Source organism: Gymnoscopelus microlampas (assembly GCF_963454915.1).
Source record: "Gymnoscopelus microlampas genome assembly, contig: SCAFFOLD_91, whole genome shotgun sequence".
In the NCBI taxonomy this organism is placed as follows: domain Eukaryota; kingdom Metazoa; phylum Chordata; class Actinopteri; order Myctophiformes; family Myctophidae; genus Gymnoscopelus; species Gymnoscopelus microlampas.
In genome coordinates, this window is record NW_028155619.1 from 20,689 (window position 1) to 35,000 (window position 14,312).

The 14,312-nt window shown below is 43.9% G+C and overlaps 1 protein-coding gene across 1 annotated transcript in view; it reads right to left on the reverse strand.

Moving 5' to 3' along the window:
* Window positions 1-14,312, reverse strand: part of LOC311041362 (centrosomal protein of 112 kDa-like) — a gene marked incomplete at both ends in the record, with an annotated part of 91,953 nt that overhangs the window by 17,514 nt on the left and 60,127 nt on the right. Inside the window, one exon of the mRNA XM_084086275.1 lies at window positions 541-676. Coding sequence (XP_083942401.1) covers window positions 541-676 — 136 coding nt within the window. The remainder of the gene's footprint in view (window positions 1-540; window positions 677-14,312) is intronic.

The following is a 14,312-nucleotide window of genomic DNA, read 5'->3' on the forward strand; positions in this document are numbered from 1 at the left end:
AAATACAGAGAAATCTGTATGCAAGTCGGCAAGGCGCCCTGGCGCATCTTTAGTCAGGCTGTGTGTGTGTGTGTGTGTGTGTGTGTGTGTGTGTGTATGTCAGGGGCGTAGCCACGTGTGGGCTGGGGTGGTCCGCGGCCCACCCAATAGCTTTAGGATAAAAAAATATATACACTGTATTGGATTTCTTTTTTTATATATATATATATCTTTTTTGATAATAAATCGGTAAAATCAGACAAAAATAAGAATATAATAACATAACCCTAACCTAACTCTAACCCTAAAACCAAAATAAAGTAACCAGAAACAGGAAAAAAGGTATCAAAATCCGCCCAAAAAAAGCTAATTTTCTCTGCGTGCGCGTGCATGCCCACCCGCTCTCGCCTAGGCCCAGCCTATACTAGCGTGTGTGTGTGTGTGTGTGTGTGTGTGTGTGTGTGTGTGTGTGTGTGTGTGTGTGTGTGTGTGTGTGTGTGTGCGTGCGTGCGTGCGTGCGTGCGTGCGTGCGTGCGTGCGTGCGTGCGTGCGTGTATATACCTGTACTTTCATCTGGCTGTAGGTCTTCTCAGAGCTGCTCTCCACCTGCAGCTTGAAGTTCTCCAGAGCAGCGTCTGCCTGCTGGGCCTGAAGCCTGTGACTGTCCCTGGCTCTGTCCAGCTGGCCGGACACCTCCCTGCACCATACACACACACACACACACACACACACACACATGCACACGCACGCGCGCACACACACACACACACACACACACACACACACACACACACACACACACACACACACACACACACACACACACACACACACACACACACACACACACACACACACACACACACACACACACACACACACACATTTAATACATGGAGGACAGCAGTGGTGGAAAAAGTAGCGCCAGGAAATGTGTTACTTAAGTAAAAGTATCAATACTGCAATGCAGATGTTACAACAACCACCAAACAACCACCTGTAGTAATATGGTGTATGGAGAGCTGGGGAGGTACCCAATTTATATGTCAGTTAAAAAGAGACTCATCACGGGTTTCGAAGGCAGGAAGAATATTTACCTCCTTCAGATACTGTTAACAGCAGCCAAAAAATGCATCACAATCAGTTGGTTGAGTCTGCTCCCTCCGACCCCCGAGCAATGGTTGAATAAAGTCAAAGAGATTAGAGATATGGAAAGAATCACTTATTTGTTGAGGCTACAAAACGAGCAATTTACCAAAAAGTGGACGCCTTTTGCACGCATTGAGTTGTATATATATATTTTTTTTTAAAGAGATTTGTATTGTGTGTATTTTGATAGCCTGAATGTACGGTATGTGTGTGGATATTACATAATGTGTTACAAGTGTAGGTGTGAGGATATTGTACATTCTTCGGTTCTTTGATGTTTGTATATTTCTCTTTTACTCCAGACTTTTATTTTATTTTATTAACTGTATGTCTTTTGTTTTGCTTTACCTTTCTTATTCTTTTGTTTTTGCTGTCTATGCATAATTGTGTCAATCTGATGATAACAATAAAAAAATAAGTTGCAAAAAAAAAAAAAAAGAGACTCATCGGCTATTGGACCCGGTTGCTTGAAGGAAAAGAGAGCAAACTGAGCCAAATAATGTACGTCTGTCTGCTTAACCTGTTTAATACATGTGTATATACGTCACCATGGGAGTTATTTATACATTGGGTGCTTTTCTGAAAATGTTCTTCCTCTTGATCAAAATGCATTGGTTACATAAGATAACCAGCTTATTGTAGCTTTATAGTAAAAACACTGAACAGTGAAGCCAGTTGGTTTGTGAGAATACGGGACAGTCCATTATTATCATACTGCATTAATACCTGCAGCACCCCTATCTGTCACTGTGTGTGTGTGTGTGTGTGTGTGTGTGTGTGTGTGTGTGTGTGTGTGTGTGTGTGTGTGTGTGTGTGTGTGTGTGTGTGTGTGTAGAGATTGACAGGCATGCTGGGAGGGACAGGCTCACACAGAGAACTGTCAGGGAGGCAGCGCTGTGACGCCCAGCAACGACATCACACACACACACACACACACACACACACACACACACACACACACACACACACACACACACACACACACACACACACACACACACACACACACACACACTACAAAGCACACACACACACACACACACACACACACACACACACACACACACACACACACACACACACACACACACACACACACACACACACACACACACACACAGCACTACAAAGCAGCTGTCAGGACAAACCCACTGGATGTGTGGGAGGAGAGTGTTTGGCGAGGGGGAGGGGGAGGGAGTATGGAGGAAGAAGAGGAGGAGGAATAAGGAATGTGCACATCCATCCATCCATCCATCCATCCATCCCTTCCTCCCACTCGTATCGGTGAAGCAGTGGTTCTCAATATGTGGTCTAGGGACCCCCTAGGGGTCCTTGAAGGGGATCCAATTAAGCTAAATGATTGATTGTTTGAAGCCAAATGAACCCTTAAGGCTCTGGAACTATGAATGTGCACACATGGAGCGCTATGTATTAAAGGTCGGGTCTATAATGCCTTTCATAAGCATATTCATAATGCATTACAGAACTTAGAACAACGTGTATGACGTGTTATAAGTGCTGGTCATAATGCATTATAAGCTGAGTGGAACAGCGCATTATAACCACCATGACTTAGTCAGTTGTAAAGGCATGTAGAGACATGCTGTAACACATTGGTTTTCAAACCTTTTTCATGCCAAGGATCCCTAAATTGATATAAATTTGGCCGTGGACCCCCATTTGAAAATGTTTTGTGCCAGGGACCCCCAGAAGCAAAGATATCAGTTAATTTTCGCTTTAAAAACATATATGTATTTCAAAGATATGCACACCTTTTCAAGGTTTTTCAAAAATAGCAGATCTACAAGCTCATAGCGCGGCACTCGGTGCCGCGCTATGAGCTTGTAGATCTGCTATTTTTGAATAGCCAAAGCTAAGTGGTTAAAAATGATTGTGACGCTATGTTCACTCATTTTGCTGGGGACCCCCTGGTACCCCCCCAAGGACCACTGGTGGTCCCCGGACCACTGGTTGAAAACCACTGCTGTAACACATTGTGAATTACTCAATTGCCAGGCTTTCAAATCCAGCCCTATATTGCGCCAATCAGAGAAATGGCTACCGAGCTATGGCCATTTTGGCACCTTGGGGCCCCCCTGACATGCCCCTGGCGTGCCATGAGTGCGCCTGTGGCCCCTGGGTGCCACACGTGGCCCCTGGTGTGACTATTCTGATGGCAGACCCCTGAATGTTAAGTTTGTAACGTCCACCTTCGACCCAACCCTCTAGGCAATTTGAATGTAGGATGTAAAAGGGAATAAATGCCTTATAAACATCAATAATACGCTACAGCATGACTTTGAGACCTTTAGGTAAAGTGACAACATTTTAACCATCAACTACTACTGCTGCAGCAGCAGTAGAAAATACAGAAACATCAAGAAAGAAAGAAAGACAATGAAGGAGGAGTAATGTGCTATAGCCTCTCCTCTCAATAGTGCATGTGTCTCCTTGTCATTTTGGTCTCTCTCATGTCGGACATCAAACCACATCAGATGTTACTCTTCTTTCTTTCTTTTTCATATGTCTTTTGTATGTGTGTGTGTGTGTGTGTGTGTGTGTGTGTGTGTGTGTGTGTGTGTGTGTGTGTGTGTGTGTGTGTGTGTGTGTGTGTGTGTGTGTGTGTGTGTGTGTGTACTCTGTAATTATTAATCAGTCTAGTTGCATGTTTGGCCACAGGCAGACACAAAGGATGACGCAGAATGAGAGAGGGAGAGAGAGAGAGAGAGAGAGAGAGAGAGAGAGAGAGAGAGAGAGAGAGAGAGAGAGAGAGAGAGAGAGAGAGAGAAATAGTGCAGTGGTAAAACTTTTTACTCCACTTCCAAGACGGAGGAGAGAGAGAGAGAGAGAGAGAGATTTAAGTCGATTGGGCGCGTGCAAGTGCCAGTGTCGCCTGAGAGACGAAAGAATACAACTGTATGACAGTGTCGATGAGGTGTGTGTGTGTGTGTGTGTGTGTGTGTGTGTGTGTGTGTGTGTGTGTGTGTGTGTGTGTGTGTGTGTGTGTGTGTGTGCGTGTGTGGTGTTTGCGTATGATTGACGGCGAGCGGCTGCTACTCGTGCTACCATGACGTCCATGTCGGGTGTAAACCTCACAGGACCAAAACTGTCTCATGTCAGGATTCAAAAAAATAGCCGATCTACAAGCTCAAAACGCGTCACTTTGCGGGGCCGTTATGAGCTTGTAGATCGGCTATTTCCCGCTACTGTTGCATAACACTGTAGTACGACGAAGCAGGGCTTCAATTTACAAAAAAACTAAAAGAAGAGTTACGGTATATATGGAGATACCAGGTTTCTGCCCTGACAGCCATGATGATGTTAGTTAGAGGCGACTTTGGCGGATCGGGAAGCCTCAGAAAAACACAGCCAAGAAAAAGTTAGAGCAGCCCCCAGTTAACAACGCTACTGTGTGTGTGTGTGTGTGTGTGTGTGTGTGTGTGTGTGTGTGTGTGTGTGTGTGTGTGTGTGTGTGTGTGTGTGTGCGTGTGTGTGTGTGTGTGCAGAGCCCCAGTTAACGGTATAGTTTGTGACACATTTGAATGAATTATGGTCCAAAAAAAGTGAGCAGAACAGGTACGACTCACTGAAGTTTAGGAGAGGACTAGAATAACTCCTCGTGTGTGTGTGTGAATGTGTGTGTGTGTGTGTGTGTGTGTGTGTGTGTGTGTGTGTGTGCGTGTGTGTGTGTGTGTGTGTGTGTGTGTGTGAGAGAGTGTGTGTGTGGCCAACGGAGCAGGCAGACAGAGTGTCACCATCAATAACAGAGTGACGGAGGGTTGAGATGAGAGGAGAGAGAGAGAGAGAGAGAGAGAGAGAGAGAGAGAGAGAGAGAGAGAGAGAGAGAGAGATGCCAGCTCTCTCTCTCTCTCTCTCTCTCTCTCTCTGGTCAGAAGTGGAAGGAGAGGAAGCTCAAATTAGAGATGTTCCTTCACTGGAGAGGAAGTTCCATCGACTACTACCCATCCCATAGGGCTGTTTACTGTGTGTGTGTGTGTGTGTGTGTGTGTGTGTGTGTGTGTGTGTGTGTGTGTGTGTGTGTGTGTGTGTGTGTGTGTGTGTGTGTGTGTGTGTGTGTGTTCCCAAAACGCAAACACACACACACACACACACACACACACACACACACACACACAGGCACAGCGAGAGTGTAAGAGAGGTCCATTTAGTTCCACTTGCACACAGTCACTTAACTGAGTTGATTTGACACTCATGCAAACACACACACACACACACACACACACACACACACACACACACACACACACACACACACACACACACACACACACACACACACACACACACACACACGCACGCACGGACGTACGGACGCAAGCACGCACACACACACACACACACACACACACACACACACACACACACACACTCGGAGACTACATGAAATTCAAAGAGTGTGATTTTAATTGCTTTAACTAAAAAGCCTTTTTTGGTGGCGTTTAGGAATCATACAGGCTTTAATAGGGTGTTATGTGTGCAAAACCACCCACATAAACACATACTGGAATGCACACGCACACACACACTCTGGCCTTGTGTAGAAAGGAAGTGTCTGTGTGAGTGTGAGTGTGAGTGTGTGTGTGTGTGTGTGTGTGTGTGTGTGTGTGTGTGTGTGTGTGTGTGTGTGTGTGTGTAAAGATAAGGAATCCAGTGACACATCAAAGAGGCCTGGAAAGAAAATAATAAATACATGAAGGAGGAAAAAATGACACACAAAGCGAGAGAGAGAGAGAGAGAGAGAGAGAGAGAGAGAGAGAGAGAGAGAGAGAGAGAGAGAGAGAGAGAGAGAGAGAGAGAGAGAGACAGAGAGAGAGAGAGAGAGAGGGGGAGGGAAAGAGACATAAATAGAGACTGTAATATTCAACGGCTCTCTGAAGAAGAGAGAAAAAATGAAATAAAACAGACTCGTTTTTCATCAGCTGTCCCTAGAGAGAGAGAGAGAGAGAGAGAGAGAGAGAGAGAGAGAGAGAGAGAGAGAGAGAGAGAGGAAGAGACAGGGAGGCAGAGAGTGAGAGAGAGAGAGAGAGAGAGAGACAAATAAACACACAAACAAACAGAGGAGGCCCACAACTACAGTACTGTGTGTATTTAAAAAAACAAAATGTCCACCTGGTGTCAACGACAGTAAGACTAATTTAATCTGTGGTGAGTTAGAGAGCGATCAGCCGCTTTAGCGAGCCATTTAAATGTGTTATTTGTGACTTGTATCTCATTCATTCAGATCAGAGGTTGTATCTATAACAATATAATACTGTATATTAATTTGCGAGGGTCGCGCTGACATGCTTTTTTTCCCCCGATGGAAGCAAAGACACTCCTCCGTCTCCTGTGACTCTCTGTGTGTATATCACCCTGGAGGGAAATATTCTGTGATTCTTGTAAGGTTAGTAAAAATGCTCTAAAACGCTGGCACTTGCTGACGATGTTTCACTCTGGCAGTTAACACATTGTCCGCCAAGTCCGTAGTTCTACGGGCCGATAAATCGACCTCTTAAGCGCCGAGCCCGTAGGGCCCTACGGGGTGCGTCTTGTGCGGTTCAATGGACGATCGTGGTAAATTTAGGTACCATCCTTGATTTCTTTTCTCATCCCATGACGCTTTCGACCCATCCTAAGTAAAAATATCCGTGGACCGTTTCCTGTTTCTTATTTTATCCCGAAAAAAACTGTTTTTTTCCTGGTTATGGCTAAACATCATGGTTTTCACACGGTTTAAAAAACTAATGGTAAGCTCCGGTTGTATATTCTTTACTTTGATCGACGAACGGTTATCCTCTTTTTTTCTGATCTGGGCCCACAGTGGTGGAATGAACTCTCCACTGATGTCAGGACAGCAGAGTCACTGATGTCAGGACAGCAGAGTCACTGATGTCAGGACAGCAGAGTCACTGATGTCAGGACAGCTGAGTCACTGATGTCAGGACAGCTGAGTCACTGATGTCAGGACAGCAGAGTCACTGATGTCAGGACAGCAGAGTCACTGATGTCAGGACAGCTGAGTCACTGATGTCAGGACAGCAGAGTCACTGATGTCAGGACAGCAGAGTCACTGATGTCAGGACAGCAGAGACACTGATGTCAGGACAGCAGAGTCACTGATGTCAGGACAGCAGAGTCACTGATGTCAGGACAGCAGAGTCACTGATGTCAGGACAGCAGAGTCACTGATGTCAGGACAGCAGAGTCGCTGATGTCAGGACAGCAGAGTCACTGATGTCAGGACAGCAGAGACACTGATGTCAGGACAGCAGAGTCGCTGATGTCAGGACAGCAGAGTCACTGATGTCAGGACAGCAGAGTCGCTGATGTCAGGACAGCAGAGTCACTGATGTCAGGACAGCAGAGACACTGATGTCAGGACAGCAGAGTCACTGCCCATCTTTCGCCGCAGGCTGAAAACCCACCTCTTCAGGAAACACTACCCTTCCTCTTCGCCTTGCCTACTTGTTGTTAACTAGTTGTACGAGCTCTTGTTTTATTGGATCTTGCTTACTTGATACACTTATTTGTTTTAGCTCTTGCTCATTTGATTTTCCTATTTGTCTCATCTGTTTAATCTGAATAATTGCACTTTTACCTTAGCGCTAGGTATACTCTTAGTTGCTTGTTTTAGAAGAGAATGGCCTTAAGACTTCTGGTGATTAGTAGTGTTCTTGCCTATCTATGTTGAATGCACTTATTTAAGTCGCTTTGGATAAAAGCGACTGCTAAATGACTGTAATGACTGTATTGTAAAGTAATGTAACTTATCTGCACGCATCCACACCAATCCCCTACTTGTACTGTACTGTATGTTCAGAGCCTTGTGGCGGCCGTGTACTGTACATGTTCACAGATCAGAGGCCCTGCTGTATACTGTAGGTTCAGTCAATGTCTTGCTCAAGGGCACTTCCGCAGTGTTGATACAGTGTGTGCCACAGTTTGATGCGGTTCCAAACCAACCTGCCTCTGATAGAGTGTATCTACTGGCACCGGTCCAACGCCTCTATGAACTCCCACCAGGTTCACGGGGTCAAACCAAACGACCAGCGTTCCCGGTTTCACTGCTCAGCCTACTTGAACTCCAAGCCAAGACGGTGCCCTGAGGACAGAGGATGGCTGAAGGAGGAGGCTGGAGAAGGAAGTATGAAAGTTTTTAGGTTTTAAGTTATACTTGGTTATATGATCTAGCTTTGATATATTTGGTCATCTGCATTCTGCATGTTCTCAGTGAGCAGCCACGGTGCAGAGGCCCGGGGACAACACTACAGTTGTGTTGCCAGGTCCGTTGGTCAAGGGAACCAGCAGGAGTATCGTACGTTATGTATTTTGGTGTTGGGAGAAAAAAACAACGCAGAAAGGCCCCCTGCCGGGCGTTTAAACCCGCTGTGAGGCAACAGTGTTATAACCGCTTCACCAAACCATACCGTGCCAGAAGGGAGAGGCCAAGTGTAATCTTTTTTTAAATGTTTTTTATATATATATATATATATATATATATATATATATATATATATATATATATATATATATATATATATATATATATATATATATATATGTTTTGGTATGTTCTGCCTTTATTTGGATAGTAGAGTGAAGACTGACAGGAAACAAGGAGAGAGATATGGGGAGTGACACGCAGCAAAGGCCGTCGGGCTCGGGAATCGAACCCGCAAGTTGCTACTTGCTACTACTGCTTGAAGCACAAAAACAATACTACTATAAACTACAGACTACCACACAAGCTAATAATACAGTACTAATAGAAAAGCACTTAGGGTACAACTACTAGCAGCTTGCTAAATAACAACAAATGCTACTATACTCAACTACCCAGGGGTCAGGAGCTCAATTCTCTTCACTACACCATCGGCGCCCTGGACGAAGTCTAACCTTGGAGAATGCTGACTAGTACAAGGCCAAGCCAAGTTTATTTGTATAGCACGTTTCAGCAACATGGCAATTCAACGTGCTTTAACACAAAACATCATGGTTTTAAAACCCTACTCACTTGAGTGCGTGGGGATCTCATTTGAAACAGGCCATTGTGCTTTTATGGGCGATCCAGTTTAGAGGACCTTGTGTTGTTAACTGTACTTCCATGTACTTTTTCCATGTTCTTTCTAAATAAAGTACTTCAATCAATCAATCAATGGTACCACTATGCAGATGGCTACAGGCTGGGCGGCCATCTGCACAGTGTTGTCAGTCTGGAGGCTGTACATGAGCGTTACACTGTGGTGTCTCTGTGGTTCAGTGGTTCACAACCATCCATCCATCTGACCTCTTAATCCATTAGGACCGGGAACGCATCTGTGTCATTTTAACATGTTTTTGGGCTATTCAAAAATAGCAGATCTACAAGCTCATGGCGCGGCACTCTGTGCCGCGCTATGAGCTTGTAGATCGGCTATTTTTTGGGGAGAAAAAAAGTGAAAATGTGTGCAAATCTTCGAATATATATTGTTCAAAGCGAACATTTGTAACTGAAATCTTTGTCCCTGGAACAAAACATTTGACAAATGTTCGCTTTAGAAAATTAGATATTCAAAGATTTGCACAGATTTTCAAAAAATAGCAGATCTACAAGCTTGTAGATCTGCCAAAATAAATCTATAATGACAGACACGTTCCCGGATTGAATGGGTTAATGATCAATACATCGATCGTGTTCAGGCCTGGATAAATAGAACTAACGTACTAGCCTTTAAGTTCCTATTTATCTGTGTCACAATGATTTGTCTTTGTTTACATAATGTTTAATGTTAATATTAATGTCATATTAATGTCATATTATCAATAATGTCATATTATCAATAATGTCATATTATCAATACAATCTTAGAGTTTTACCAGTTAAACTTGCAGTATGAGGATTGGGAACAGCTGCTCTATGTCATTGGTATTCTCCATGTAAAAGCATGAAGCTCTTTAAGAGGAAAGTTCCTCTGGTGCTGAACAGGTTGAGGTGCCTGCTATGTTCATGATGCCAAACATGCTTTATAGCTACTTATCTAGTCTAGTACATACAATAGACACGTGTAATTATGCTGTGTGACTGACATCAATAATGTAGGCTCTATATACCATGTTCTGAGGCAAACAGAGATAATTAACGCGCGCGCGCGCACACACACACACACACACACACACACACACACACACACACACACACACACACACACACACACACACACACACACACACACACACACACACACACACACACACACACACACACACACACACACACACACTTCTTTAGAATGCATGCCTGCAGCATAAGCAGCACATTGTATGGAGTTTGGACAGTGGCGTGCACAGACATTTTGAGGGGCAGGTGCTCAAGTAAATTATACTTTTTTTTGTTTACTTGGTCTGCTCTTTTTTCCCTCTACACCTATACCTCTTTGCCAAAAATAGCCGATCTACAAGCCCACAACGCCTCGCAGCGCGAGGCGTTGTGAGCTTGTAGATCTGCTATTTTTGGCTAAAGTTCTCCTCGGAAAAGGGATGCTAGGTTTCGAGTGGTTATGGTAAAAAGAAAAATTATATCACATAAAGATTTGGCGGACCCCCTGTCTTAACTCTGAGGACCCCCTAGGGGACCCGGACCCCCTGTTGAAGACCCCTGCTGTAAACTGGAAAGAAAAAACTTTTTTTTTTTCTTTTTTTCAAAAGGGCACTTCTGGTCAAGAGGGCAAAGGGCAGGTGCTCTAGCACCACCTAGAGTCTATCTGTGCACGTCCCTGGGTTTGGATGTAAATGTTTGCAGATGCACAGCTATAGGAGAGGAGAGGAGAGGAGAGGAGAGGAGAGGAGAGAAGAGAAGAGAAGAGAAGAGAAGAGAAGAGAAGAGAAGAGAAGAGAAGAGAAGAGAAGAGAAGAGAAGAGAAGAGAAGAGAAGAGAAGAGAAGAGAAGAGAAGAGAAGAGAAGAGAGACATGTGTAAATGAATGGATACTGTGGCATATTATATTTCCTCCGCGGTGCGTAATAGATGATATTTGGCTTCATGAATTATGCAGACTATCGCACGGTAGGCTAAATGATTCAGGCACTATAATCCCTGATGTAAACATAATGTATTTACACACAGTATTCTCCCAGACATTACACAGCTAAATGGAAACGAGACTCTTTTTTTTAATGAGTCTTGTTTTAAAGAGAGTCTACACACTATATAAATGAAGTCGTTCATTTATTCTAGCCCAGAGTGCACAGGCTGCAGTGTATCAGTGAGCAGACACTTAAACCATTACGACCGGGAACGCATCTGTGTCATTTTAGATTGCCGCGCTATGAGCTTGTAGATCTGCTATTTTTTGAAAAAATTGTGAAAATTTGTGCAAATCGTTGAATATATATATATATATATATATATATATATATATATATATATATATATATATATATATATATATATTTAAGCGAACATTTGTAACTCAAATCTTTGCTTCTGGGGGGTCCCTGGAACAACATATTTTGAGATGGGGGTCCGCGGCCAAATACATATAAGTTTGGAGGGTCCCTTGACATGAAAAGGTTTGAAATCACTGATATATATATATATGTTATATACTATATACAGCAACAATTGTTTAAAAAAAGAAAAACTGTTAGGATTCAGAAGTCATTTGTAGAATCCCCAGAAGCAAAGATTTGAGTTACACATTTTCGCTTTAAAAAATACATATATTCAAATATTTTTTAAAGAAATGTCATGATTTTTTCAAAAATAGCAGATCTACAAGCTCATGGCGCAGCACTCGGTGCCGCGCAATGAGCTTGTAGATCTTTGAATAGCCAAAGAAATCTATAAATGACACACAGATGCATTCCCGGTCTTAATGGGTTAAATTAACATGGTTCAATTAAGGAAGACATTTTTTAACAACCTCTGGTGTTAAAATGATGAGCTGTGTAAATATGAGACAAAGCAGGCACGGTGCTTTTAATTACACAGCGGATGAAGACCAAGAATTCACGTGACCTATACGCACCCAAACGGCTATTGTTAGTCCACTTTCCTCTTTAAACCATTTAGACCAGGAACACATCTGTGTGTCATTTTTAGATTTCTTTGGCTATTCAAAAATAGCAGATATACAAGCTTGTGAGCTTGTATATCTGCTATTTTTTTTAAATCGTGAGAATTTGTGCAAATCTTTAAATATATATATATATATAGTTTTAAAGCGAACATCTCAAATCATTGCTTCCGGGGGGGTCCCTGAAACAACACATTTTGAGATGGGGGTCCGCGGCCAAATATATATCTAAAGATGTTTTCTAAATCCTAACAGTATGTTGCTATATCAGTGGTGCTCAAACTTTTCCATGTCAAGGAACCCCCAAAATGATACGCATTTGGCCGCGGACCCCCATCTCAAAATAATGTTGTTCCATGGATCCCCCCGGAAGCACAGATCGGAGTTAAAAATGTTCACTTAAAAAAAAAGTCACGATTATTCAAAGAAATAGCAGATCTACAAGCTCATAGCACGGCACTCTGTGCCGTGCTATGAGCTTGTAGATCAGCTATTTTTGAATAGCCCAAAGTATAAAATAATGGTTTGAATGGTTACACAGATGCGTTCCCGGTGTAAATGGGTTAAAGTGCTGTGAGTATTGTTATAGCAGCGCTGCACTACAGGAGAAGAAAAAACTTGGAACATGAACATCAAACCGCCTCAGTCTCTCTCTCAGTAGTCGGTATACACACACACACACACACACACACACACACACACACACACACACACACACACACACACACACACACACACACACACACACACACACACACACACACACACACACACACACACACACACACACACACACACACACACACACACACACACTGAAAATAACCCTGGAAGCTAAAAGTCGTGGCTCTGGCTGGGTGAACCTTGGCCGTCAGAAAGCCGTGGAGGAGACTTTCACAAGGTTCTGGTGTTTAACCCTCCTCCTCCTCCGTACAGAGGCTGCCCAGGAGGGAGCAGAGAGTATTGAGATCCGATACTCACGATCCATATACCTCCACCTCCACCTGCTACTGCACCTCCCACCCCCAGCCTCAGGACCCTCTCCCTGGACCACCACCCACCTCACACACACACACACACACACACACACACACACACACACACACACACACACACACACACACACACACACACACACACACACACACACACACACACACACACACACACACACACACACACACACCGTCATAAGGGAGGAATGCTGAGAGAGAGATAAGACCACTTCAAAGACATACACATGGATGGCTGTGCACGCGCACGCGTGCACGCGCACACACACACACACACACACACACACACACACTTTTTAACACGGCCAAAACACTGGAAGTGACCTATTGAGCTTCACAAGCAGAGAGAGGTGCTATCTCACATGCACACACAGTCGGGCATGTAAGCCCACGCATTCATCTGAAATGCAGATTGGACCTATCACATCCGAGAGACAAATACCAAACAAACAAACAAACACAACATGTTCAAACAAACCAACTGGGTCTTTTTGTGTTATCCTTTTAAACATAACCTTTTCCCTGCACTGTTAACACTCTTGCTAATAAAGTATTCAATCAATCAATCGAAACAAGCGTAGATCGTCAGTTTTCCGCACGCAACACAGCACAGCACACAACCAACTATAAACTAGTCTCCATCCCTGCATTGCACCTTTATAAGGCACATGGATTTTCATACAGCAAAAAGTAGGATGGGTGGGATATGATTTTGGGGGGGGTGGGGGGGAGGGAGGCGGAGGGGGTGGGAGACAAATAGAATCGACAGCCTGCTCACACACAGAGCAACTCTAGAACGGAGGAAAAAAACTGCTTTCTAACCTCCTTTAACTGTGCTGCTCGTTTCTGATCGTGTTAGGTTGCAGTTTTGTTTAGTTTTTAGCGGTGCCAACCGCTCTACACTTGACTTTGTCCGTATGTCCAGCACGGGATGAGCACGGCAAAGAAGCAACACATACAAACACACGCACACACACACACACACACACACACACACACACACACACACACACACACACACACACACACACACACACACACACACACACACACACACACACACACACACACACACACACACACACACACACACACACACACACACACGTTTATGTCCG